This window comes from Schistocerca nitens, chromosome 1 (assembly GCF_023898315.1).
Source record: "Schistocerca nitens isolate TAMUIC-IGC-003100 chromosome 1, iqSchNite1.1, whole genome shotgun sequence".
NCBI classification, from domain to species: Eukaryota; Metazoa; Arthropoda; class Insecta; order Orthoptera; family Acrididae; genus Schistocerca; species Schistocerca nitens.
In genome coordinates, this window is record NC_064614.1 from 712,477,404 (window position 1) to 712,504,839 (window position 27,436).

The 27,436-nt window shown below is 45.8% G+C and overlaps 1 protein-coding gene across 3 annotated transcripts in view; it reads right to left on the bottom strand.

The window, feature by feature from the left end:
* LOC126259870 (dipeptidyl peptidase 9) overlaps nt 1-27,436 on the bottom strand; it is a 203,654-nt gene that overhangs the window by 80,554 nt on the left and 95,664 nt on the right. For all 3 annotated transcript variants that reach the window (XM_049956949.1, XM_049956939.1, XM_049956932.1), the window contains 2 exons: nt 21,966-22,122; nt 14,403-14,629 (listed from right to left, as the gene is read on the bottom strand). In XM_049956949.1, the coding sequence (XP_049812906.1) occupies nt 14,403-14,629; nt 21,966-22,122 (384 nt within the window). The remainder of the gene's footprint in view (nt 1-14,402; nt 14,630-21,965; nt 22,123-27,436) is intronic.

Below are 27,436 nucleotides of genomic sequence, written 5' to 3' on the forward strand. Positions count from 1 at the left end.
CTGTAGATGGCATTCTGCAGCGCCCATTACAGAGGAGACGAGGTAGATACAAGAATCGTCAGCATACAAAGAGGGGGACACTGTTGGCCCAACAGTTGTCACTAGACCATTAATGGCTATCAGAAAGAGAGCGACACTGAGCACGGAACCCTGTGAAACCCCATTTTCTTGCCGATGGGGAGAGCTGTAGGAGGAGGATTTTTTTTTTATTTTTTTTATTTTTATTTTTTTATTTTTATTTTTTTTTTTTTTTTTTGTTTTAGGGCGCTCAACTACTACGGTTGGTAGCGCCCAGTTACAAACATTAGTGCACTAATAGGTAGAAAAAAAACTCAAGGGGCAACACCAGAAAGTACTTACAGAGGCGCAGATAAACAAAATAAAAGAGTTATATCTCTTTGGACAAGTCCGTCAATGTAATAAAACTAAGGATACGAGCAGCTGCTCGAGCGTCATCAGCTAAAAGTTCCTGTAAGGTAGACAGCAGACACAAGACAACACGAGAATGAATAAAACGGGGACACGACAATAAAACATGGCGCACTGTTAATGCCTGACCACAAGGGCACTGCGGGGCTGGGTCACCGGAGAGCAGGTAGCGGTGGCTAAACCGGCAATGCCCAATCCGCAACCTGGTCAGAAGGACCTCCTCGCGCCGAGATGGTCGGGAGGATGTTGTCCAAGCAGTTGGGAGCGGTTTTACTGCCCGGACCTTGTTTCCTTGGAGGGATGACCAAGCATCCCACCACAACGACACAAGCCTCTTACATACATCCCCACGAATGTCAGATGACGGGACACAATGGGAGGTTGGCCGAGGCAGGAGGACTGCAGCCTTGGCTGCAGCATCCGCAGCCTCATTCCCAGGCACTCCTACATGTCCGGGAACCCACAGAAAGCTGACAGAACCACCATTATCAGCGAAAGAATGGAGGGACTGTTGTATCCGTTGAATCAAGGGATGGACCGGATAGGGAGCTCCAAGGCTCTGAAGCGCACTGAGTGAGTCAGAGCAGAGTACATACGATGAATGGCGGTGGCGGCGGGCATACTGAACGGCCTGTTGGAGAGCAAAAAGCTCGGCCGTAAAGCTGGAACATTGGTCGAGGAGCCGGTATTTAAAGGTGGCGGCCCCGACGACAAAGGCACAGCCGACACCATCGTCGGTTTTGGAGCCATCGGTGTAAATAAAGGTGTGACCGGCAAGTCGAGCACGAAGTTCGACAAACCGTGAGCAATACACTGCAGCCGGAGTACCCTCCTTCGGGAGTGAGCTGAGGTCGAGGTAAATATGAACCGGAGCCTGGAGCCAAGGTGGTGTCGGGCTCTCACCCTCTCTGTAGGTGGTAGGGAGGGCAAAATCCAATTGTCGAAGCAGGCGACGGAAGCGGACTCCGGGGGGCAGCAGGGCAGACACATACAACCCGTACTGACGGTCGAGAGAATCGGCGAAGAAGGACTCGTAAGAGGGGTGGTCGGGCATAGACAACAGCCGGCAGGCATACCGACACAGCAGTACGTCGCGCCGGTAGGTCAATGGTAACTCGGCAGCTTCAGCATAAAGACTCTCGACAGGACTAGTGTAGAAGGCTCCGGTCGCAAGACGTATCCCCCGATGGTGGATGGAGTTGAGCCGGCGTAAGAGGGATGGCCGAGCGGACGAGTAGACGAAGCTCCCATAACCCAGCTTCGATCGGACTATGGACCGATACAAGCGAAGCAGGACAGTGCGATCCGCTCCCCAAGATGAAACGCTAAGAACTCTGAGGACATTAAGGGAACGTGTACAACGGGCCGCCAAATAAGAGACATGTGGAGACCAACACAGTTTCCTGTCCAACGTGAGCCCTAGAAACTTAGTTGTGTCCACGAATGGGAGAACAACGGGACCGAGATGTAAGGATGGCGGAAGGAACGCTTCATATCGCCAAAAGTTGATACAAACCGTCTTCTCTTCAGAGAACCGGAAGCCATTTGCCACGCTCCATGAGTAGAGGCTGTCTAGACAACGCTGAAGGCAGCGCTCCAGGAGGCATGTCCTCTGGGCACTGCAGTAGATCGCGAAGTCATCAACAAAGAGAGAGCCTGAGACATTAGGTGGAATGCAATCCATAATTGGATTGATCGTGATGGCAAAAAGGGCTACGCTCAAGACGGAGCCCTGAGGCACTCCGTTCTCCTGGAGGAAGACGTCGGACAATACGGAACCCACACGTACCCTGAACTTTCGATCCGTTAAAAAGGAATCAATAAAAAGGGGCAGGCGACCGCGTAGGCCCCACCTGTGCATAGTGCGGAGGATACCTCCTCTCCAACAGGTATCATAAGCCTTCTCCAAGTCGAAGAACACGGCTACCGTTTGGCGCCTTCGCAAAAAGTTGTTCATGATGAATGTCGACAAGGTCACAAGATGGTCAACAGCGGAGCGGCGGCGACGAAAGCCGCATTGGACATTAGTCAGTAGCCGTCGAGATTCAAGAATCCAGACTAATCGAGCATTAACCATGCGCTCCATCACCTTACAGACACAGCTTGTAAGAGAAATGGGGCGGTAACTAGAAGGAAGGTGTCTATCCTTCCCGAGTTTGGGTATAGGAACAACAATGGCGTCACGCCAACGCATGGGGACTTGACCTTCGGTCCAGACGCGATTGTAGGTACGAAGAAGGAAGCTTTCGCCCGCCGGAGAAAGGTGTGCCAGCATCTGAACGTGAATGGCATCTGGCCCCGGAGCAGAGGACCGGGACAGTGCAAGCGCACGTTCGAGTTCCCGCATAGTAAAGGGGGCATTATAAGTTTCCAGATTCAGCGAGTGGAAGGAAGGTCGCCGAGCCTCTTCTGCCTCTTTCCTGGGAAGGAAGGCAGGATGGTAATGGGCGGAGCTTGAAACCTCCGCGAAAAAGCGGCCAAAGGCGTTGGAGACAGCCACAGGATCAACAAGGACCTCATTACCTGAGGTCAGGCCAGGTACCGAGGAGTGGGCCTTAATGCCCGACAGCCGGCGCAGGCTACCCCAAACGACGGAAGAGGGAGTAAAACTGTTAAAGGAGCTGGTGAAAGAGGCCCAACAAGCTTTTTTGCTGTCTTTGATGACTCTACGGCATTGCGCTCGGAGTCGTTTGTATTCAATACAATTCGCCAACGTAGGATGGCGGCGAAAGGTGCGTAAAGCACGTCGTCGAGCACGGATAGCGTCCCTACAAGCCTCGTTCCACCAGGGGACGGAAACGCGACGTGAAGAAGAAGTAGTACGAGGAATGGAACGTTCGGCAGCATTGATGATAACAGCCGTGAGGTATTCGACCTGACTGTCACAACTGGGAAAATCGTGGTCCGGAAAGGTCGCCAGGGAGGAGTAAAGTCCCCAGTCAGCTTTCAGTATGTTCCAGCTCGAAGGACGTGGGGATGGGGTGTGGTGCAGGAGACGAACGACACAGGGGAAGTGGTCGCTCGAATAGGTGTCAGAAAGGACATACCACTCGAACGGACGGGCAAGAGTGGTAGAACAGATCGAGAGGTCCAAGTGGGAGTAGGTATGAGTAGAGTCCGAGAGGAAAGTCGGGGCGCCAGTATTGAGGCAGACAAGATTGAGATGGTTGAAGACATCCGCCAAGAGTGAGCCTCTTTGACAGGATGCAGGAGAGCCCCAAAGGGGATGATGGGCATTGAAGTCGCCAAACAATCAAAACGGCGGGGGAAGCTGAACGATCAGGTGCATCATGTCAGCCCGACTAACAGCAGATGACGGTGGAGTGTAGATGGTACAAACTGAAAAAGTAAAAGCAGAAAGAGTAATGCGGACAGCTATTGCTTGGAGTGGGGTGGTCAATGGGATGGGATGGTAATAGACATCGTCCCGAACGAGCAACATGACCCCACCATGAGCTGGGACACCGTCCACAGGGGTGAGGTCATACCGCTCCGAGGTATAGTGGGTAAAGGCAATACGGTCAGTCGGGCGCAACTTGGTTTCCTGGAGACCAAGGACGAGCGGACAGTGCAGGCGGAGGAGCAGTTGTAATTCCTCCCGATTAGATCGAATACCTCTTATGTTCCAATGAAACAACGCCATCGCTAGTCAAAAAGTTGGGGGAACGAGACGGGGGAAGAGCTGGTCACCTCGACGGCCGCGGAGGGCCAGGTTGCGAGGGAACAACGCTACAACCGACGGGAGGCGGATCCGGTTCCATCAACTCATCACCAGCTGCGGCCGCTGTCCCTGGTTGTGTAGGAGGGGCAGCATCGTTTGCCGACGAAAGGCCAGCTGAGCGCCTGGCAGCAGAGCGTCCCGGCGAAACTGAGGACAGCCGGGAGCAGCGACTCACGGATGGAGCGTCAGACGAAACGCGCCGGGGTGGAGAAGGGGATAGAAACTTCTTCTTGGAGGCCTTCTTGGAAGGCCGAGGAGGCACAGGGATGGTGGGCTGGACCCGAAGAAGGTCCTCACGCGCGGGGTCCGTTTTGGAACGCTGGACCTCGGAAGCTGGGGTCCGGAACGTTTCCCCGATGGACGCCTGAGAAGAGGATCGCTTCTCAGGTGGCGTGGGGGCAGGAGGAGGAGGAGGAAGGGTGGCCCCTGGGGCAGAGGGGGTGGGGGCCACGGGGGAGGAGGATTTGGAAGGGAGGGATTTGGGAGGCGGAGGCAGAGCCCCCTGATGGGCGGAGGAGACGGAGGGGGGACAGGATAGGGGTGAGGATACCGCGGAAGGAGTGGACACAACTGAGGCAAACGAAGTGGTCAATGGCACGGGATGGAGGCGGTCATACTTCTTCCTGGCCTCAGAATAAGAGAGCCGATCCAAAGTTTTGATTTCTTGTATCTTCTTCTCCTTCTGATATGCGGGGCAGTCTGAGGATCTAGGCAAGTGGACGCCAGGACAATTAATGCACCGAGGTGGTGGGGTGCATGTATGTTCCTCACGAAGAGGACGTCCACAATCGCCACAAAGGGGCTCAGCCTCACACGGTGACGACATGTGCCCAAAGCGCAAACACCTAAAACAGCGCATAGGAGGCGGGACGTAAGGTCGCACGTCACACCGGTAGCACATCACCTTTACCTTCTCCAGGAGAACGTCCCCCTCGAAGGCGAGGATAAAGGCCCCGGTGTCGATGCGACGGTCTTTGGGGCCGCGCTGGACTCGCCGGACGAAATGCAAGCCTCGGCGCTCCAGGTTGGCCCTGAGCACCTCATCAGATTGTAGCAGGAGGTCACGATGAAAAATAACCCCCTGCGTTCTATTTAGTGCCAGATGTGGGACAATGGATACTGGGATGTCCCCTAGGCGGTCGTACGCCTGGAGCGCCGCCGACTGTGTGGCGGAGGTGGTCTTGATAAGAACAGACCCTGAACGCATCTTGCTGAGAGCCTCGATTTCCCCGAAGATGTCCTCAATGTGCTGAACAAAGAACATGGGCTTGGAGGTGGCGAATGTCCCCCCATCGGTTCGAGAACAGACCAAATAGCGGGGGAAGTACTTCGCCCCAAGCCGGCGGGCCTGTCCCTCCTCCCATGGAGTGGCCAAGGGGGAAAGGGCATGAGAACCAGAACTAGAACTAGAAACGGTACCTTTTCTTTTGAAAGACTTGGCCGCAGAGTGACCTGATACGTGTTGACGTTTCATCTGTGAAACGTCCGCCCCGATACCACCCACTCCGACCAGGGGCTCTCCCCACGGGCGCCACCCAGCCGCAGCAAGGGCCACCTGGCAGGATGACCATTGCCGGGAGTCCTGATGCCCCAAGGAGACGGGCATCTACTCCTTGGCCGACGTGGGGAGGGTGCAGCTCAGGTATCGGCAGTACGATCCCTGTGTTGTCAGGGGGCTACAACCTAGAGGGTACATGACGACCCCACCACAACGGGCTGGCTACCGTGCTGGATTTCTGGTGCCATGGAAAGTCCATCATGATCGCTGGTGCAGATGGAGATGCACAATGGGCGTAACTTGGACAACCCATCAGGCGTTTAGGCCCAATTTGAGGAATAGTGGGTATGGTTACAACGCCGGTGCAATGCTGAGTGCCAAGGTCTTAGTGCACTTAGGACCAGTGGTACACCACGTAAGGTGTCCTTCCCCAAAAGGCTCGTACTTCTGTAGAATTTTGAAAAATGGAGGTCAAACCCCAAGGGGGACCATCACATGGAAGGCCGAAACAGTTGAAACTCCTTTTAGTCGCCTCTTACGACAGGCAGGAATACCTCGGGCCTATTCTTACCCCGGACCCGCAGGGGGGGGGGGGGGGGGGGGCGGGACCGGTTTGATGGCCCTAAGCTTATTTTCATGGAGAGAGGACCAAGCCTCATGCCACAATGATGAAAGCACCGACAAAGGACCCCACTAACATCAGTTGATGGGACACAAAGGGAAGCTGTCCGAGTCAGGAGGACAGCAGTCTTGGCCGCAGCATGAGCAGCTTCGTTCCCAGGCACACCAACGTGGCCAGGACTCCACAAAAAAAAAGGACATGAGCGCCGGTATCAGCTAGTGACTGAAGGGACCGTTGAATTCATTGCACGAGAGGGTGGTCACGGAGACTCTGAATGGCACTCAAAGAATCAGAGCAGATGGCATAGGGACAATGACGATGGCGGCGAATATACTGAACAGCCTGATACAGAGCAAAAAGCTCAGCTGTAAAGCTTGAACACTGGTCAAGGAGCCGGTATTGAAAGGTATCATCCCCAACAACAAAGGCACATCCGACACCAGCAGTAGTCTTGGAGCCATCTGTGTAAATAAAGACGTTATGAGCGAGCCTCGAACAAAGTTCAACAAACCTCGAGCTGTATATCGAATCCGCGGTCCTCTCTTTTGGGAGCAAGCTGAGTTCAAGGTGCACGTGAACCTGAGCCTGGAGCCAAGGTGGCGTCGGGCTCTCACCCACTCGAAAAGCCGTAGGGAGGGTAAAAATCAAGTTTCTGAAGCAGGCAATGAAAGCTAACTCCAGGAGGTAACAGGGCAGAGACATACAGCCCGTATTGGCAGTCGAGAGTCGTCAAAGAAGGAGAAATATGATGGGTGGTCGGGCATTGACATCAGTCGGCAGGCGTACCGACAAAGCTGTAGGAGCAGCCAACCTGGACCCGAAAAGAGCGATAAGAAAGAAAATTACGGATAAAAACAGGCAGAGCGCCACGAAGGCCCAAATTGTGAAGGGTGGTGAGGATGTGGTGGCGCCAGGTGGTGTCATAGGCATTATGCAGATCAAAGAAGACCGCAAGGAGGTGTTGCCGATGGGCAAAAGCCGACTGGATAACAGACTCTAGGTGCACCAAGTTATCCACCGTAGAGTGGCCACAGCAAAAACCACTTTGAGTCAATGACAAAAGGTCACACGATTCAAGGATTCAAAACAGCTGCCGACTCACGATGCGTTCCAGGAGCTTGCAGAGGGTGTTAGTAAGGCTAATTGGACGGTAGCTATCCAACTCAAGAGGCGGCTTCCCTGGCTTCAACACCGGAACAACAATACTTTCCTGCCACTTGGTAGGAAATACTCCCTCATCCCACAGACGGCTGAAGAGGGTCAATATACAACGGTGGCCAGCCACCGATAAGTGTTGGAGCATTTGGTTATGTATCCAATCTGCCCCAGGAGCTGTGTCAGGACAAAGGGCAAGGACACTGGCAAATTCCCACTCGCTAAATGGGGCATTATATAGTTCTGAGCAGCGAGTAACAAAAGACAAAGGCAGTTGTTCTGAACGCTCTTTCAGGAGAAGGAACATGGGTGGATACTGAGCCAATGCCGAAGCTTGAGCACAATGTTGAGCGAAATTTTCTGCCACAAAGTCTGGATTGGTAACAATAACATCATGTACAGAAATTCCCGCAACCCCAGTGGGAGGACAGTGGCCAAAATTTCGCCAGAGTTTCACCCAGACTTGTGAAGAGGGTTTGTGGGGTCCTATGGCAGCTACATACCGTTCCCAGAAAAACCCATTTCTGAAATTTGATTAGGTAGCAGGCCCGGGTGCAGAATCGTTTAAAGACCAGAAGAAGAGCAGTAGAAGGGTGTCACTTGAAGTGTTGAAGACCACGGTGGTGGTCTTTTATGGCTGCTGCAATTTTCGGAGTCCACCAAGGGACCATCTTCCGGCGGGGGGAACCTGAAGAAGAAGGGATTGTCGAAACAGTTGCTGAAAGGATGGAGGCAGTCAAGGTCTGAGTAGATTCACCAACACTGGTGTGTGGCAATACAGGGGGGATGGGAGAAGATGAGAAGGCACCCCAATCAGCCTTAGATAGGGCCCACCTGGGAGGGTGACGGAGCAAGAGACACTGAAGGAACGTCAAAACAATCGGGTAATGGTTGCTGTCACATAAGTCATCATGGACACCCCACTCAATAGACGGAAGAAGACCGGGACTGCAGATGGAAAGGTCAATGGTTGAGAAAGTGCCGTGCGCCACAGTAAAGTGTGTGGGAGCGCCTGTGTTTAGTAAACAGAGGTCAAGCCCTGCCAGAACACCTTCAACTGTCCTGCCCAGGGCAGTAGTCGTATGACTATCCCAAAGATGGTTGTGGGCATTAAAGTGGGTCTCCTTGAGTGTAATACAAGCGGCAGAGTCGAAGGAAAGAAGGGACTGCAACTCTGGGAGGTGACGCAAATATCCATTACAATTCCACTGGAGGATTCTCAAGCCGGAGTCCAAAGTGGAAGTGATTGGACCAGAGTCGGTCACGCTACTGAGTCGCTATCTGTCACCGAGAAGGATGGGGTAATATCCATATAGGTGGTGTCAGACTCTGTTTGTTCATTGAATGTGAGGGGAAGGCCGCACCTCATGGGGTACCAGAGTGGCCTTGCCCTTGTTTCTGCGTTTCTGCTTCTTCTCTTGGGAAGGAAGAGAAGGGCAGACTTCAGCAAGGGCAGGCTCAGAATTACACCAGGCAATATTGGCACCCACCGTGGGTCATGCTGCCAATGTGGAGCAGCAGATTGCCTGTCAAGGGGGTGCCGGGAAGAGGAGTCCTGGAAGGGAGCTCCAGTACCGGCGGCCGCCGAAGGAGGGGAACACTTCTCCAGCGGGGGAGGGGGAGCAGCACGCGAAGAGGTGGGTATGGCTGCTGAGGGGGATGCGGAGGAGGAGTGGGGGGGGGGGGGGGGAGGAGGCTGAAAGCATGGGACAAATGGGGTGGGGTGGGGCTGGGAAGAGGAGGGGATAGGATGGGGAATGGAAGTAACTGAAGCAAAAGTAGAGGTCATAGACACAGGATGGAGCCGGTCATATTTTTGACGAGCCTCAGTGTAGGTGAGCCAATCTAAGGTTTTGTACTCTTGAATCCTTCTTTCTTTCACAAACACCGGGCATGTAGGCGAGCGTGGAGAATGCTGTCCAATACAATTTACACACATTGGCGGGGGAGCACAGCCACTCCCCTCATGGAGGGGGCACCCACAGTCGCCACAGAGGGGTTCAATAGTGCAGCAGGAAGACATATGTCCAAACCTTAAGCATTTAAAACATCTCATCAGTGGTTTGACATCACACAGATACACCATTACCTTGACCTTCTCTGGGAGGACATCCCCCTCGAAGGCCAGGATAAAGGCGCCCATAGCGATGCGACTGTTTGGAGGGCCTCGCTGCACACAGCGGATAAAACGAACCCCTCACTGCTCGAGGTTAGCAAGGAGCTCCTCGTCAGTTTTCAGAAGAAGATCTCAGCGGAAAATAATGCCCTGTACTGAGTTCAAAGATGGATGGGGCGTGACGGAGACTGGGACGTCACCGAGATGGTCACAAGCATGCAGGGTGTCAGACTGGGCAGCAGAGGACGTCTTGATGAGCAAAGCACCGGACCGCATTTTACTCATTGATTCAACTTCGCCATACTTTTCTTCAATCATCTCCACGAGAAACAAAGGTGTGGTCGCTACAAAGTCCCAATTTTTTCACAGTCCAATTTTTACACAGTCCGATCGAGCCACTGTTACGAATGAGATTATGATGGAATGATGAGGACAACACAAACACCCAGTCAAGGGGCAGAGAAAATCCCCAGCCTGGCCAGGAATCGAACCCGGGACCCTGTGATCCAGAGACAGCAACTCTAGCCAACAGTGGTAAGTGCATGCAGAGAGGCTAAATCATGTCGACGGGAGAAGATAATATACAGCAAAACAAAATCAACTGGCAAAAGCTGGGTGACATGACATGAGTAGCATTATAAAAAGCCAAAACAAAATCTGCAGAGGAAGATTAGAAAAAGTCTTAACAACAAAATTGTGTGTGTTTTTCAGTCTCAACTGGTCTATGTAACCACAAGTTTCTGAATGTTCATCTAGATACTGCAATATACTTAACATTATTAAATGCTCTCCATTTTGAACTGATTTAATTATTCACAGGCAAATAACATTGATACTTTATTACAATGCTGCACATTTACAGCCATGGGTCAGCATAAAATCATCTCATGACTAGTAAGATACATGGAAAGCAAGGTTTTGGAGAACTTGTGTTCCTCTCACACTGGCTGTTCTGTAATAATTCTTCTTGCCTTTGACAAAACCCTCCAACAAACCATTTCTACATAACATTTCACAGTCTGCACCTTTGCTCCACCCTCCGTACCTGTACCCTTCCCACTCTTTAGAATAGGGTTTTTTGTAGTCTCACTTCACTGTAACTGGAACTACCATTTATTGTTAGATTCCCATATTCTTCTCCAATAACACCCTAATGAAATCTTCCCCTCATTTAGCAGTCCAGCCAGTCAATAACTGGTTGAGAACTATTTTATTCATTGTTCCTTCTATAAACAACATTTCTTTTTTCTTCTTGTTTTGAATGGGCCTACTCTGGACCACACTTGTTCAACTGTTGGGCTTTGATCTTTGCCCAGCACAGTCGCATCCTCTGCCAATTTAACTCCTCCTTTCTTCTGTCCATGGGGTACTTTTCCTTCGGGGCTTTTCCTGAAATCCTTGGACTTCCTTCAGGGTATGTCTCACAGACTGTCTGTTCTGGAGATCAGTTGTTCCCAGTTATTTAATGTTGTTTTCAGTTTCTGTCAGCCAAGTGGTGTGAGCCATCTTGTTCTGCCAGAAGGTGAACAGACGGTTGATTTACCTGTTTGGAGGCAATCTTGCAGCATGGTTATAGAAAGCCATCCTTCTTTTCCTTGCACAGTCAGAGAGCCTCTTGATATGTTCGTAGAGCTCCGAGTTATGTCGCCTTCGAAATTCCCCATCTTCTTCTACCGGGCCTAGCATCTTCCTGAGGATTCTCTTCTCTCTGACTTCCAATTCCTCCATCAGACCTTTCTGGTTCAAGGAAAGACAGTCCATGGCATACATGGCTTCTGGTCGTATGACTGATGTGTAGTGCTTAAGTTTCAAGTTGCATGACAGGCATTTTTGTTGTAGGTGTTCATAGTCAGTCAATAGGCTAGTTCCAACTTGCTGACTCTCACGGACAATAACATTTTTTCTGGTAAGTTGGGTTCAATCCATTTGCCGAGATACTTAAACTTCTCAGTCCTTTTGATGTTTGCCTGGTCTAGTAACATGTCTCTGTTAGCTTCTTTGATGTCGGTGAAGAACTCTGTTTTCTCCAGCGGTGCTTGAAGACCCACTTTGGCTGCCTGTTTTCTGAGGCAGTTTACCTGCATTGTTGCCATTTCAAGAGAATCAATAATCAGTGCCATGTCATCTACAAAAGCCAGGCAATCTACAATCAGTCCTTCGTTCTTACGGCCCAGGTAGACAACACTCAGAACACCCAAATTGGTCAGTTTCTTGCACTATTCTCTCACAACCTTTCCGAGGACATAGTTGAAGAGAAGTGGGGTGAGTCGATCCCCTTGTCTCACTCCAGTTTTTATCTCAAAGCTTTCCGAGATCTCACCTCTAAATCTGACCTTGGAATAGGTGTTGGTCTAGGTTTCTAGAATGAGTCTGTGGGTTTTATTGTCTAGTCCTTGTTCCTGGAGTATTTTGTTAAGCGTTTCTCTATCAACAGAGTCATAGGTCTTCCTGAAATCAACAAAGATGACGACCACCTTGCAGTTGCTCGCCTTTGAGTATACCACTACAGTTTTAAGGTTGAAGACTGTTCAGTACAGGATCGGGTCTTACAGAAGCCTCCCTGATATTCTTGCAGTTGACTATCCAATTGATGTTCGGCCCTTGTTAGTCACACCTTGGAGAGAGTCTTGTATATTACCGGGAAAAGAGAAATGCCACAATAGTTGTTCAGATCAGTAAAATCTCCCTTTTGGTGAAGCAGATGGATCAGAGCCGTGTTCCAATCAGGTGGTAATTTCTCTGTTTCCCAGATGCCCTGGATGATCTCGGTGAGCTTGCCCAAGGCATTGCTTCCAGAGTTCAGCAATGATAAGAGTCCTCCCCAGCTGCGTCATTATTCTTTAGAAGTTGAATGATTTGTCCAACTACTTCCAATGAAGGAGGCAGTGAGTCCGGGTTTGTTTGTAGTCCAAGTCTTCGCTGGGTGGATTACAGCTGAATAGGTTTTTAAAGTACTGAGCTAAGAGGTGGCAGTTGTCCTTGTCGTTGAAAGCCAGTTTGCTCTACAAGTCTCTGAAGTGGAGGCTTGGCAGATTGTATTTTCTGAGTGCCTGATGGCAGCTTCTGTAGAAGTTTCTGGAGTTATTCTTAGTGAAGCTCTCTTCAATTTGGGTTACTTGGTTTTGCGTGGAAGTCATTTTGGTTCCTCGAATTATCTTAGCAGTAAGCCTCCTTTGTTCCAGCAAGTTCTCCCAATTTTTCTTGATTTTCTTACAGTTCCACTTCCCACAGAGTGTCTATTTTCGGCTACTGCATTGTCACAGTCTTCATTCTACCATGGATGCTTCCTTCTCGTGACGGGGGCAAGTTCATTGGCCATCTTCAGGAGTGTCTCCTTCAGTTGGTCCCAGCTGCTGAAATCTGTACTGTTCAGTCTCTGGCTCATTTCTTGTCTGTTCTTAAGTTGCTCTACATCAAATCTTACCATCTTAGAAGTTCTGTGTACTCTAGTGTTTCTAGGCTGGAGTCTCATTTTGATCTTTGAGACGTGGTGGGCTGAGTCCAGATTGGCACTTCTTGATACCTTCACATTTTGTGTTTCCTTTTGTGATTTTCTTGAAATGGCCACATGATCCATCTTGAACTCACCCAAGTTGGTGTTAGGTGAAATCCAAGTCGTCTTCTTCCTTGGCAGGTGTTTGAAGGCAGTAGACTTCATGACCAACCCAAAAGTCCTACACAGATCCACCAATTGTTCCCAAGGATGTGCGCGCGCGTGTGCGTGTGTGTGTGTGTGTGTGTGTGTGTGTGTGTGTGTGTGTGTGTGTGTGTGCGCGTGCGCGTGTGCGTGTGTGTGTGTGTGCGTGTGTGCGCGCGCGCGCGCGCCTGGAATGTCAGAGAGAATATCTTCTAAGTCTTCCCAGAATTTGTCAGTTCTGTCTGGATTGCATCTGTTGTCCTGGTTATCAACCGGGACAACAGGCATGGCATGTTCATTGACTATATTGTAGCCGTTGTTAGCACATTTGAGGGGGACGATGTATACACAACTGCTTGGGGAGGTGAAGTCAATCACTGAATACAGCATCTTGTGACTGACTAAGTCCTGTACCTAACTGGACTACATTCTTCATTACTCACTGACCCACTTTACCTTTGAGGATTCTGTATCCTTGGGAATCGAAGCCCATGATAATCTGTGAATCTGGTTCTTTCTTTAATAAAGAGCCTACCATTTCTGTTCATTCTTTGCTATAAACTATCTCATCTGTCCACAGGTAAATTCACATGGTTTCAGTTAAATATTCGTGTACTTTACAGTTTTATTAGTCCTATTTCACAATGTTTTTGTATGAAGTACAATAACACATGAGAGGGATCAGTTGAGGAACAATATGATGTTTTTGATGGTATTACGGAATCATATTCTACATGTTAAGTAATATCAAACACTTGTTACAGTATGTAATCTCAGTCATTTCCTTTAAGTTACTGATATATGCACAAGCACCTGAAAAAGGTTGTAGGATCCATATCAATAAAAATTTAAATTTTACATAGCATTTCTCTGAAAACCATAATTAGTTTCATGTTCTATGGATCATTTGCATGATAAATCATAATTATGTGGAATGAGTCATTTTAAATTCACATCACAAATTATTTTGTAAATACGCCTACATGATGAACATTGACAATGACTTCTTCTTCTTCCGTGTCAAGCTTCTTCCACCATCGTGGTCAATTGTACGACGTGATCTCTAGTTATATGAAATTGCTGAAACACTTACTTTCTCAATAGCTTGCATCAGAAAATTTCAGCCCTTTAGAAAGCAATGAAATATGCAATAGATCTTAACCATGTATTTCCCTTCTCAGCAGTGCACAATGAAACAAGTATTTTTCTTCTCATGGTTCATACCTTGTTGAAGTCAACTGTGTAAGAATATCCTGGTCTGGTAAGCAACCGCACTTCATCAGGACGTCTCAGTGACACAACGTAAAGGTGCTTCTCAAGAGGTGACTCACGCAAACCAAGGAAGTATACTAGTTGCCTATCTGGATCAACCCAAATGGAGCGACCCAGCACTTCCCAGTCACCAGATGTAAGAGCAATTTTTTGGCTGACACGTGCTTGCAGGAATGTATCTGAAACATACAAGAACCAACATCATCAAACACTCAACAGTTTGGACAACTCTAGAAAATGTCCATCTTGGTAGTTGTATTATTTGGCATAGTAACTTTTAAGACTTGATGCTAAATGAAAATTGGCCTTAAAAGAAGGTTATAATATTCTGTATAACTGCAATAATGCATTTACAATAAGTTAACAAAGGTGAGCTCGGTGCATGTTGATAATTAGGGATGGAGGCAGTATCAGAACTGACCACTGACATACTATTACTATTTAGTGAACATCTAAATATATCTCATAAATTTACAATATGATCCAATAACAAGCAACTGACAACATCTTTCTTTTTAACAATGCAACATCACCAGTACTAGGAAAAACGAAGAATTCAACTCACTGTAAAGACTACATGCTGAGTTACAGTCACAACAAAAAAAGACTGTTACACATTTAGCCTGTGTGTGTGTGTGTGTGTGTGTGTGTGTGTGTGTGTGTGTGTGTGTGTGTGTGTGTGTCCCCTTTTCCAAAGAAGAGTTAGTTTTGTCGAAAGCTAAATGTGTAACAATCTTTCCATAGTAGTGCCTGTCTGCAGCTCAGTGCATCATCTTCACGGTACATCTGTTGCATATAGTTTGAATAACATGATTAAATTGGTTATCTGTATTTATACAAGGGTGTCCTAGGAGGAATGAGAAATATTCAGGGATATGACATTATCACTGATCTGAAGCAAGAATATTTAGTAAATATGGGATCTAAAATGCATACTTAATGACCTATGAGCCCTTATTCAGTAGAAGAGATGCATTTAACATTGCTTAAGATGAAAAAATGCTCATAGCTTTTAAGGTACACACACTAGAGCCCATGTTTACAAGATCTTATTTGCTTCAAATGATGGTTCCTGTCATATCCCTAATACTGATCATTATTTCTGGAACATCCTGTGCACAGATATAATATACACTTTGCTATTTTTCAAAGAAATTAATTATGTTCATAAACTGAATGTATTAAAAATTTTGCTATCTGATACGATTACAGTTGAAGTCTCTGACATTAAGACAGTTATTTAAAAATTTTCAAACTAATTTCAGAAAAGTTTGTCAAAAAGTGACTCCTTTGTAAATGTTAATTTTTTTTTTATTTAAGTGATGTATTATATTTATTCAGCTGTCTTGCTCACATTTGGCAGGAAGTATGTTCTGCATTGTGCTGAGAGTTGTATGAATTCCAGTTCTGCTGTGCATGTAAGCTGGAAATAATATTCTTTGAATAGAAACCCACCAATACTTGTATAAAGAATCATGTCATGCATTGTACAGTGGCAGACAGATCATATATGAAGACCACACAATGTGACAATTACAGATGCTGGTGTTTTCTATCTGTACAATAAACAATATGCATTACAGTTAGAGTTTGGGTAGTCAAGAACCACAAATTTCCACTGTAAAAAAATTGTCTAATTACTTACAAATATCCACATCAAAATAGATTTACATCCTAAGTATGGGAAAATGTAATCATACTGGAAGACTGATTCACCACGCAAATGCTTCTGTATCAAAGGAAAATTCAATCAATGAAACTAATAAATTGTGAGAAAGAATTTCCAGCCAGAACTTACCTTCAGGTGGCAAAATGTGTACTCCTGCTGATAAACATTTACAAAAGTGGAAGTGATGCACTTCATAGGTTTCAGAACAAGCAATTCAATGAGGAGAGATGAAACAATGAGAAACCATATCAGGATGAGGGGGACAGGAACACTATGCAATAAAAATCTGGAGATTTTTTTCTAAATGTCACTATTACGCTGAAAGACATAAAAGCTAATCGACATCCATAATAAGTGGAAAAGCATTTTAAGGTTTTAAAGAAAGTCTTGAGATAGATCTGGTTTACATGGTATCCACAGTACATGAGTTGCTCTCTAGCTAGATGATTTTACTATGGTGTTATGGCAGGAGACACAATTCATTCAACCATTGCTCCCAGACACACGATAACCTCATTTCTGATTCCCACTCTCAACTTTTTTGGCCAAGTTCACAGATGTCTCAAGCAGTGTTTCACAAAATAATGGCCAATTTTTAGCATGTGTGAATTCAAGTAACGTCACAAAGCAGCTTTCTCAGCTACAACAGCATAAATTAGTGACAACAGTCAAAGTCCTCTTTTATTTATCCTTAGTTACCAGTTTTGGTTAGATCACCTGCAGACGAAAGTGTACAAGATGACATGGCAGCATTAATGAAGTAGCACCTTATACTACATACCAGTCAACAGTGTAAAATAAACAACCCAATGCAGCCAAAACTGCCATCTTATCACTGCATTTTGGTCTTAAGTATTGTTTCACCAAAACAACTTCCTTTTACGGTAGCTTTTGATAACTGACTGTCAAATTCCAATGACGCTATGTCTAATATCAATAACAATTGCAATAATGAACTATTTTTGTGTGTTCCAATATTTTTGATGAATAAAATAATATTGAAATCTTCACACAAGAAACTCTACAAGTATTACACACAGTCAAAGCCATGGTCTACAGATCAAGCTACTAAAAGCCTCATCTGATGATCCTGTGATGAATTCTCTTGTCCAGTCTGAACAAGCATAGAGAATAAGTACATTGGCTGTTGGTAGCTCCAACATTAGATGGGTAATGGAGCTCCTCATGGAAGTAGCAGGCAGGTCCAGAAAGAAATCCAATGCACATGAATTCAACACACACGTGGGAACCTTGCTGGAAGATCTCATGTATGACGTGGGAAAGTTTGTGCTAGCTGCTATTCAATGCACTGTATGCAACTGGCTTCTAATTGTGGCTCAAGTCAGCATGAATGGATCAAGCTGCATAAATTGTGAGGCCATCCTTCTTTCATTTAGATGGTTGGTTGAATTGGGAAAGACAGCTAGTCTTACACATGGGGATGAGAACTATAGTATGGGCAGCATCTTATGAAAAACCTTGTGGTGTTTGGTGTTTGGAACGAACTGGGAGGCTTAAACCAGAGCCTCGGTCAATTCTCTGATGATGTGGAGTATGGATTTCTTGAAATCCTCTACTTACTGGATGAGAACTGTAACCTGAGAACTGTAGCCCCCACCTGTGGTGGCCCACTGGTTACTACACCTACCACCCACAGCAGGCTTAAATTGGGCCACTATGGCAAGTGTAGTGTGTGACAACATTCAAATAGAGTGCCTGTAAATACCCGAGGTAGCCACTGGGCCGCACAGTCACCAACCACTGTCACGAAGTCCTCCATGTACCTGCAGTACGACACTAATAACACCTAACATGGATAATGTCTTTATAATGGCAAGGATGGACCTCTGGGCCCTCAGTTGTTAAATGTGTTCAAGACACAAATTATTTTAATTTTATTCTTGTTGATGTCATTCCATGACCCAATAAACTGTACCTCCTTTACAACCATGTGTTTCCTCGTGTTCCTAGTTTAAACCTATCAGGCTTGCACTACACAAATGAAACAGCTATTGGTATGGCTGAGTTCATATCACACTCATGAAAATTTTCTTACATCAGTGGGTCACCTTCATGGTTTCAATGACTAATTATATGGCAGAATCAGAGATAAGTGTAGATAAACCATTTTCATTAGACAGCAGAGTATTCATCCTTGCAGTTTGGGAAGAAAAACTGTAAATGTGTGTTAGTTAACTGCAGGAGTGTTCACCACAAGGTTCCATAATTAATTTCACTTACTAAATGTAATGACCATACTGTACTGAACTGTATTGTGCTGTACTGGAAACAGAAAGATGGCTGTGATCAGAAGTGACTAACAACAATATCTTAAATTCTGACTGGAACATAAATCACAACGAAAGGCTAAATGGCAAATGTGAATTAATTTAATTAAAGCTGTTCCCAGACACTGGGATTTAAGACCGTTTTTTCCCCATACAGTTTTTCTGTCAAATTATTTCAAGTAATTAGAGAGTCAATTCACAAGGGCAATGTCTTAGAGCTCCTAGTAACTAACAGATCTAAACTTTTTGAATTGTAGAGGAGAAAACCTGTGATCATAAGGCTGTTGCAGATGTTAAAAGGAAAACTGAGAAGTGTAAGAAAATATTTTTTTTAGCAAGTATGATAGGGGAAAAAAGTGCACTTTATCTCAGCAGTCAATTTCAAACGTTCATCTTGAGGGATGAAAATGAGGATCACAAACATCTAAAAATTGAATGCATACATTTTAAACATGTACATTCCAAGCATGATTTAGTAGCAGTGGTATAAAAATGCTTTGAAAATAGAGCTTCATCACAGATTTAAGCAAAGTCAATGTTTTGTTGACAAAAGTGAGAACTAAATTCAAATGTAAACCTTTTCTATGAACTACATGAAAAATCTGTAGAGGTTTTAGTCTTGCTCAATGTCCATAATGGCACCGAAATGAAAAGTGACAGACATACACCAAAATGCTGAATTTGGCCTTCCACGACTGTTTCCTTGGAGAAATTGTAATACCCTAAATACGCTACAGTGGCAGATATTGAGGTGCGTGATCATGGAAATGAAAATCCATTAAAAACAGCGCAAATACATCTGGACTTGATGAGGCACTTGTAAAGTTGTACAGATTGTGTGACAGAAGATGTTCCCCTTTCGGCAGCAGTTTCTTGTGAAATGCGGGAGGTATGAAACTGGAAAAGGTGCAGGTCATTCCCGTTTTCAAAAAGGGCCATCAGACAGATGCAGACAGTTATAAACTTTTATTGCTGGCACCAATCAGTTGTAGAACTGTGGAACAAGTTTGATATTCATGTCTTACAAATAAATCTCCTTTATATGAATCAACATGGATCTGAAGAGATCTTAGGAAAGTCAGCTAGCCCCGTTTACCCATAAGATACAAAGTGTCATAGATAATGCATTCCAGGTTGATACCATATTCTTCGATTTCCCAGACAAATTTGCTACACTCAAGAATGGTGCAGGACCAACACTCATAGAATAAGCGCTACCATAGAGAAACAGCTAAGTCACAGCTTACAGAATTGTCTCCAGAATGATTTTTCCCACTGCAGAGGAGTGTACACTCATTTGAAACTTCCTTACAGATTAAAATTGCATGCGAGACTGGGACTTGAACCCTCAAACTTGTTTGATCAGGCAATGCTTTACTGACTGATATATCCAGGAATGACTCATTATCTATCCTTGCAGTGCTACTCCTGCCAGTGTCTATTTCCAGCCCATCACAATTTTTAATCTGCCAACTGTCCCTGCAAAGTGAGGACTCATTCTGTAGAGTGTATCCTAGGCTGTTGCTAAGCCATTTCTCTCCAATATCCTTTCTTCCAGGAGCATTTGTACTGTGAGATATGTAGAAGAATGCATATTAAGTTTTGAAAGTAGGAGGGAGTTACTGGCACAAGCAGAGCTGTGAGGATGGGTCTTGTGTCATGCCTACGAAGTTCAGTCAGTAGAGCACTGCCTGCAAAAGGCAAGGGTCTAAGTTAAAGTTCCCATCTGGCACACACCTTTTAATCTACCAGGAAGTTTCAAATGAGTGGACACTACACTGTAGAGTGATAAGTCACATTTATTCAGACCTGGCAAATGTCACTTGTGGAACTGCTTACAAGCTTTCTTAAGGATATGGCCTGTCATCAGCGGTTTTAATGTAGGCAAACTAAAAAATAAAGGGAGATGTAGATCAAAATTAATGTTTTCTTTTTCTCCAATGTGAGAGCACAGCAACATTCTTCAAATCTCTCTGGAAACATTGCAGCAAGAGATCACTGATCTCTACATTCTTTTCTACTTCATTCGTTCCAAAGACTATGCAAAAATAACTTTTAAATACCTAGCTTTTTTCACTTTAAACCTCAGTCATATATCCGCACTTGGAACTGGAAATGAAATTAATATTTTAATCAAATGCCTTCTCCTATCAAGTAAAGTATGAATTACAAATTCTGCTTTCAAAGTTGTGGTAAGGTTAGTAAATATCTGAAAACTAAACTTCTGATCACAAAGAAAAGAAACTAATACCTTTTTACCATAGCAGTACAGCCTCGAAAGGTAAAAATATCAAACTATATGCAGGAAATAAATATACAAAAGCTAAATACGTTTTACAGATATGTATCCTACACATATTACTGGCTGTCAAAGGAATGCCATTCACGTTTCATACGTTTGTGCAGAGAGAAGTACCACACCACTCAGCTACAGAGTGAATTTTCATTCAGGACAAGCAACCTCTCACCTGCAGGTGAATGATGGGCGACACATCAGGACACAAAATATACCTCTGCCAGCGTGATTTTCTGATATTTTAAATTGTCACCTATCATTCATTTGCAGATTACTGTTTGGTCTGCTCTCAATGTTTGTTTGTTCGTTGTTCTCTTTACTATCAATAGATTATCAGCTATGTCTCTGTTGAGATGTATGAAGAGTCCCCTCCCTTCCCTCAATCTCACTAATTTCGTATCCATCTAAGAGTTCAGTAAACTTAAATTTCACAGAAATTCTATAAATTTAAGGATTTATGCAATATTGCACTCTTTATCAATAAGGAATGACTTTTCAGTACATCCAAAAATAAATTTAACCATTTTAATAAATTAAGCTCTCCAGTCTTACTCAAAGTTTACATTCCACATTTGTTCTCAAGCAATCAGTTATCCTTCCCTGCAATTTATCTTTTCATTATTTTCCTTTACAAACAAAAACCTGTTTATTCAGTCCATATTATCCTGTACCTTTCATGCTTTGACTAAAAATACTTTTGATACTTCTAGTACAACTTAAGTTTTCACACCACATTTTGGCAATTTTCAATGAATGTTCCACAGTAGAAATGCACCACAATACACTTGACCAAATGAAGTAACAGTTGCCCAAATGAAAACACAGACTGCACAATCTTGCCACGAAATTAAACACAGTATTTGCTTTCTTATTATATGGGAACATTGTATGTCCAAAAAGAAAGTTGGAGAGTGAAGGATGAAGCCATATAAAAGTAGAGGATAATGAAGAAAAGACGACGATTGTGGTTATCTCTCAATTTACAAGTCAAAATTATAAAGCTTACTCTCACTTTACCATATTATTTTTACAGCTGCATGCACACACGCACATGCACGCACGCACATGCACATTGTAAAATGTAACTAAACATTTATTTATTTTTAAGGAACAATAAAATATTACTTAATAAAACAATGCCTAGCAGTCACTACCTCAACTGCTACGTTATTTTGCTAACTTTGCAGAAGGGTGGGCAACATTAGGAACTACCATAACACACCTGCATGCAATTACAGAACCCTTTAAATGAAAACACTCACTTTCAATAGTATCGAGTGCATCATCAATTCCATTAGATACGCCACTCACGTGGGCTGTAATAAAGTACAAATGCCGAAAACCAGTCTCCTCGCTAGCCCAGATGAATCGTACTTCACTATCCTCATTCGTCGGAAAAAAATAAAGTAACTCATTTACCTGAAAAGGCAAGAATATTATTATTTTTTGACATGTAAATTAACACTAACATTGCTCCAAAAATTAACAATGATACCAAACTAGGTAATAATGCTTTGCAGTTATTTAAAACTTAAGTTATTCATGAGCATGAGAACAACAAAAGAAATCAATTCGAAGAGAAGTAGATAACAAGCACCAAAATCTATAGTCTGAAAAGCATAAGAAAAAGAACAATCTGACGAATTCTAATACTGAATCAGGCAGCTGCTTGTTCTTGTTATTGAAGGTATTACCAGGCAACTGTGGTAAGAAATTTACATCGCAGACTGAGTGTTTTCAGTTCAAAGATGGACCTGGAGCTACACCTCTGTAAAACATAAAATACTGTAACACAGTTATAGATCATTAATATCAAAATTATAAATAATTAGTAAAATTTCAGAGTGGGGCTCAGAAGTATAAAGACTGATTAAGAAGCAGGATGAATGAGCTACCCCACAACATCCTTAGACAGTTCATCTATTTAACATAGAAGTCAGTGAGTGCTAGCTCCAACACTAAACTCCTTTAATAAGACTGTCACTCAAAGTACTTAAAAAGGTAAAATACGAGGGTCATTCAGTAATTAAAGAGACAAATTGGTCTGGAGAAAAAGGCAGTTATTTTTACAAAACAACACTTTTTCTACTTTTCAACATAACCCCCTTGAACATTTAAGCACTTGTTCCAATGGGCTAGAAGCTTTTTGATTCTGGCTGCAAAGAACCCTATCTTGATGTTTGAACCAATTTCCCACAAACTTTCTCAGATCCTCGTTGTCCTGGAACCTTTTCCCATGTAATGCCTCCTCCAGTGCACCAAACAAATGAAAATCACTAGGTGCTAAATCAGGACTTAAGGGGGATGAGGCAGTACTTCCCAGGCCATTTTGTCGATGGTTTCACAGGTTAGTTGAGCAATATGAGGACGTGCATTGTCTTGCTGGAGAATCACCCCTCTCCTCTGAGATCCACGACACCTCTCTCTCATGGCTGGCTTCACATTGTTTAAAAACAAATCCGAGTAGTATTGGCTGTTCATTGTATGCAGCTCTTCGAGACAATAAAAAAAACTGAACTTTAAGCATCCCAAAACACCATCAATATGACTCTTCGTGCTGATACTCAGGTTTTGAATTTTTTCTTGACAGATGAGTTGGTGTGCTTCCACTCCATGCTTTATCTTTTTGATTCTGGCTCATAATAGTGAAACCAAGTTTCATCAAAAATTAAAAGTTTGTTGAGGAAGCGCTCACCTTCTCTTTCACAGCGTTCCTTTAGTTCTGTGCACACTCTCATCCTTGTTTCCTTGTGTAGCCGTGTAACTCCTTTGGGACCCATCCTGCAAATGTTTTGCAATACTTCAGCTTGTTACAGATAGTGTTATGAACTGTACCAGTACTAACTTGAACCTTATCAACTATCATTTCCACAATCACGTGGCGGTCAGCACGAATAATGTCATCAATTCAACTTTCAAGTGAGGGAGTTGAAACTGCAACTGGTCAGCCAGAATTGTATTCATCAGTCACTGAGTCGCAACCATTTCTGAACTGCTCTACCCACTTGTAAAAATTTGTGCAATTCATGCAACCTTCACATAGGCATTCTACAGTATATATTCACTGGTTCCTCGCCTTCAGCAAGTAAAAAACAAATAACAGAATGTTATTCAACATTTCAAGCAGACTCGCCATCTTGAAATTTATTTTTAAGGTTATAAATAAAACAATGTTGATACAACCGCTGATCAGGGCTCATCCCAGTGATGCCAACTTAAAGCCATAAAAGTACCAAACTTTCCCTACTAACAGTTTTTCCACCAGCCCAATCTCTCTCTTTAATTATTAATGACCCTTATACATGACAACAACTGGCAAGAAATAAACATTATAGGATCAGACAGGTATCAAACACCAATTAACAACACACCATTACCATGATCTCAGGTCACTGTGCCACTGTGGCCGGACTGTCTGTAAAAAATTTGGGGGAGGGCTGGGAGGTGAGTGGAAAACGAGAGGACTAGAGAAGGGAAGAAGACTGATGGATGTGTTGTTGGAATAGAAAGAAGGTTGTGTAGCACAGAAATGGGAGCAGGGAAGGGTACAGGTTAAGTGGAGAAATGGGATTAGTCAAGGTTGGGGCCAACTTGGTTATATGAACGTATGACATATTGCAAGGAATATTCTCATCTGCACAGTTCAAAAAACCTTGTGTTGGTGGGAAGGATCCAATGGTGCAGGTTGTGAAGCAGTCATTAAAGTGAATCACTTGTGTACGAACAGACAAAACAAATTAAAACCACACAGAGTGTGACGGTGGTTGGCCGACCATAGAATTAAAAAAGGAAAAGCCAACCACCGAGAACACATTAAAAACTCAGTTTAAAATCGTAGGCCAAAGGCCAGAATCAGCACAAGACAATAAAATAAAACAGAAACACTCAGATTAAATGATAAAAACCCCCTGCCCGAATAAAACGTAAAACTAAGTCAGCCATAGCAGGGTCATCAGTTAAAAGGGCAGGGAGCATATCAGGCAGCGCAAAGGTCTGCCTGAGCACAGCTAAAAGTGGACAAGACAATAAAATGTGCACCACCGTCAAAACTGCCCTGCAGCGACAGAGAGGCGGATCCTCACAACGCAATAAATAACCGTGCGTCACCCGGGTATGGCCAATACGGAGCCAACAAATGACAACGGAGTCGCTGCGGTTAGCTCGCATGGAGGAATGCCACACAGTTGTCGTGTCCTTTATAGCACGGAGTTTATTGGGCGTGGTTAGATCGCGCCATTCAGCGTCCCAGAGCGCGGAGGACTGCTCGCAAATCAGTCTCCGGGAGGCCAACGTCCAGAGATGGTTTACTGGTGGCCTCTTTCACCAGGCGGTCAACATCCTCATTGCCGGGTATCCCAACATGGCCTGGGGTCCACACAAAGACCACAGAGCGGCCGCAACAGGCAACAGTATGCAGGGACTCCTGGATAGCCATCACCAGACGAGAACGAGGGAAACACTGGTCGAGAGCTCATAAACCGCTCAGGGAATCGCTACAGAGCACGAAGGACTCACCTGAGCAGGAGTGGATATACTCTAGGGTACGTAAGATGGCGACTAGCTCAGCAGTGTAAATGCTGCAGCCAGCCAGCAATGAACGTTGTTCGGAATGGTCCCCTAGAGTTAGTGCATGACCAACATGACCAGCAACCATTGAGCCGTCAGTGTAAACAATGTCTGAGCCCTGATACGTGGCCAGGATGGAATGAAAGCGGCGGCGGAAGGCCTCTGGAGGGACTGAGTCCTTCGGGCCCTGTGCCAAGTCAAGCTGAAGGCAAGGGCGAGGAACACACCATGGGGGTGTACGCAAAGTGGCCCGAAAAGGAGGTGGAACAGTGAAAACCCTAAGCCCGGAGAGAAGCTCTTTGACGCGGACTGCGATCGTACAACCTGACCGGGGCCGATGTGCTGGCAGATGGACAACCGATTGCGGGAACAGGAGACGATAGTTTGGATGCCCGGGCGAGCTAAAAACATGGGCAGCATAAGCGGCCAGTAAATTTTGGCGCCTTAACCGCAATGGAGGGACACCTGCCTCCGCAAGTATGCTGTCCACTGGGCTGGTCCGGAAAGCACCAGTGGCAAGGTGTATCCCACTGTTGAGGATTGGGTCCAGCGCCCGCAACGCAGATGGGGATGCTGAGCCATAAGCCAGGCTCCCATAATCCAGACGGGACTGGATTAACGCCTGGTAGAGCTGTAAGAGAGTAGATCGGTCAGCGCCCCACCTGATGTGGCTCAGGCATCGCAGAGCATTTACATGCCGCCAACACATCTGTTTAAGCTGCCGAATATGAGGCAGCCAAGTCAACCAGGCATCAAAAACTACACCCAAAAACCTCTGTGTCTCAACCACAGCAAGAAGTTCGCCATCAAGATAAAGCTGTGGCTCCAGGTGGACAGTGCGTCGCTGGCAGAAATGCATAATGCAGGTCTTGGCTGCCGAAAACTGAAACCCATGAGCGACAGCCCAAGACTGCACCTTACGGATTGCGCCCTGTAGCTGACATTCAGCAGCTGCAATGCCAATAGAGCTGTAGTAAAGGCAGAAGTCGTCAGCATACAGGGAAGCGGAGACAGAATATCCCAACACTGCAGCGAGCCCGTTTATGGCAATTAAAAACAGGCAGACACTGAGGACAGATCTCTGTGGTACCCCATTCTCCTGGACTCGGGAGGAACTATGGGAGGCCGCGACTTGCACGCGAAAGGTATGATACGACAGAAAATTGTGGATAAAGATCGGCAGAGGGCCCTGAAGACCCCATCCATGAAGTGTAGAAAGGATGTGATGACGCCATGTTGTATCGTATGCCTTCCGCATGTCGAAAAAGACAGCGACCAGGTGGTGACGGCGGGCAAAGGCAGTACGGATGGCCGACTCCAGGCTCACCAGATTGTCGGCGGCGGAGTGGCCTTTACGGAACCCACCCTGAGACGGAGCCAGAAGGCCCCAAGACTCCAGTACCCAGTTCAATCGCCGGCTCACCATCCGTTCAAGCAACTTGCAAAGAACGTTGGTGAGGCTAATGGGACGGTAGCTGTCCACCTCCAAAGGGTTCTTGCCTGGTTTCAGAATGGGGATAACAATACTTTCCCGCCATTGTGACAGAAATTCACGCTCGACCCAAATACGGTTGTAAAGGTCGAGGAGCCGCCACTGGCAGTCCATGAAAGGTGTTTTAGCATCTGACAGTGGATGCCATCTGGCCCAGGAGCGGTATCAGGACAAGCGGCGAGGGCACTGTGAAATTCCCACTCACTGAATGGAACATTGTAGGATTCCGGATGGTGGGTTCGAAAAGGAAGGCTCCAACATTCCATCCGCCCTTTAACGGAGCGGAAGGCCAGTGGGTAATTGGAAGAAGCGGAACTCAGAGCAAAATACTCTGCCAAGCTGTTGGCAATTTCGTCGGAGTCTGTACAAACTGCTCCATTCAGTGAGAGCGCAGGGACGCTAACAGGGGTCCGATAGCCGTAGAGGCGTCGAATCTTGGCCCAGACCTGCGATGGAGTGACACGGAGGCCAATGGTGGACACATACCGCTCCCAGCACTCCTGCTTGCCTTGGCGGATAAGGAGGCGTACTTGCGCACGCAGCCGTTTGAAGGCAATAAGGTGGTCTATGGGGGGATGTCACTTGTGACGCTGGAGCGCCCGCCGGCGATCTTTAATCGCTTCAGCGATCTCAGGCGACCACCAAAGCACAGTCCGCCGCCGAGGGGACCCAGAA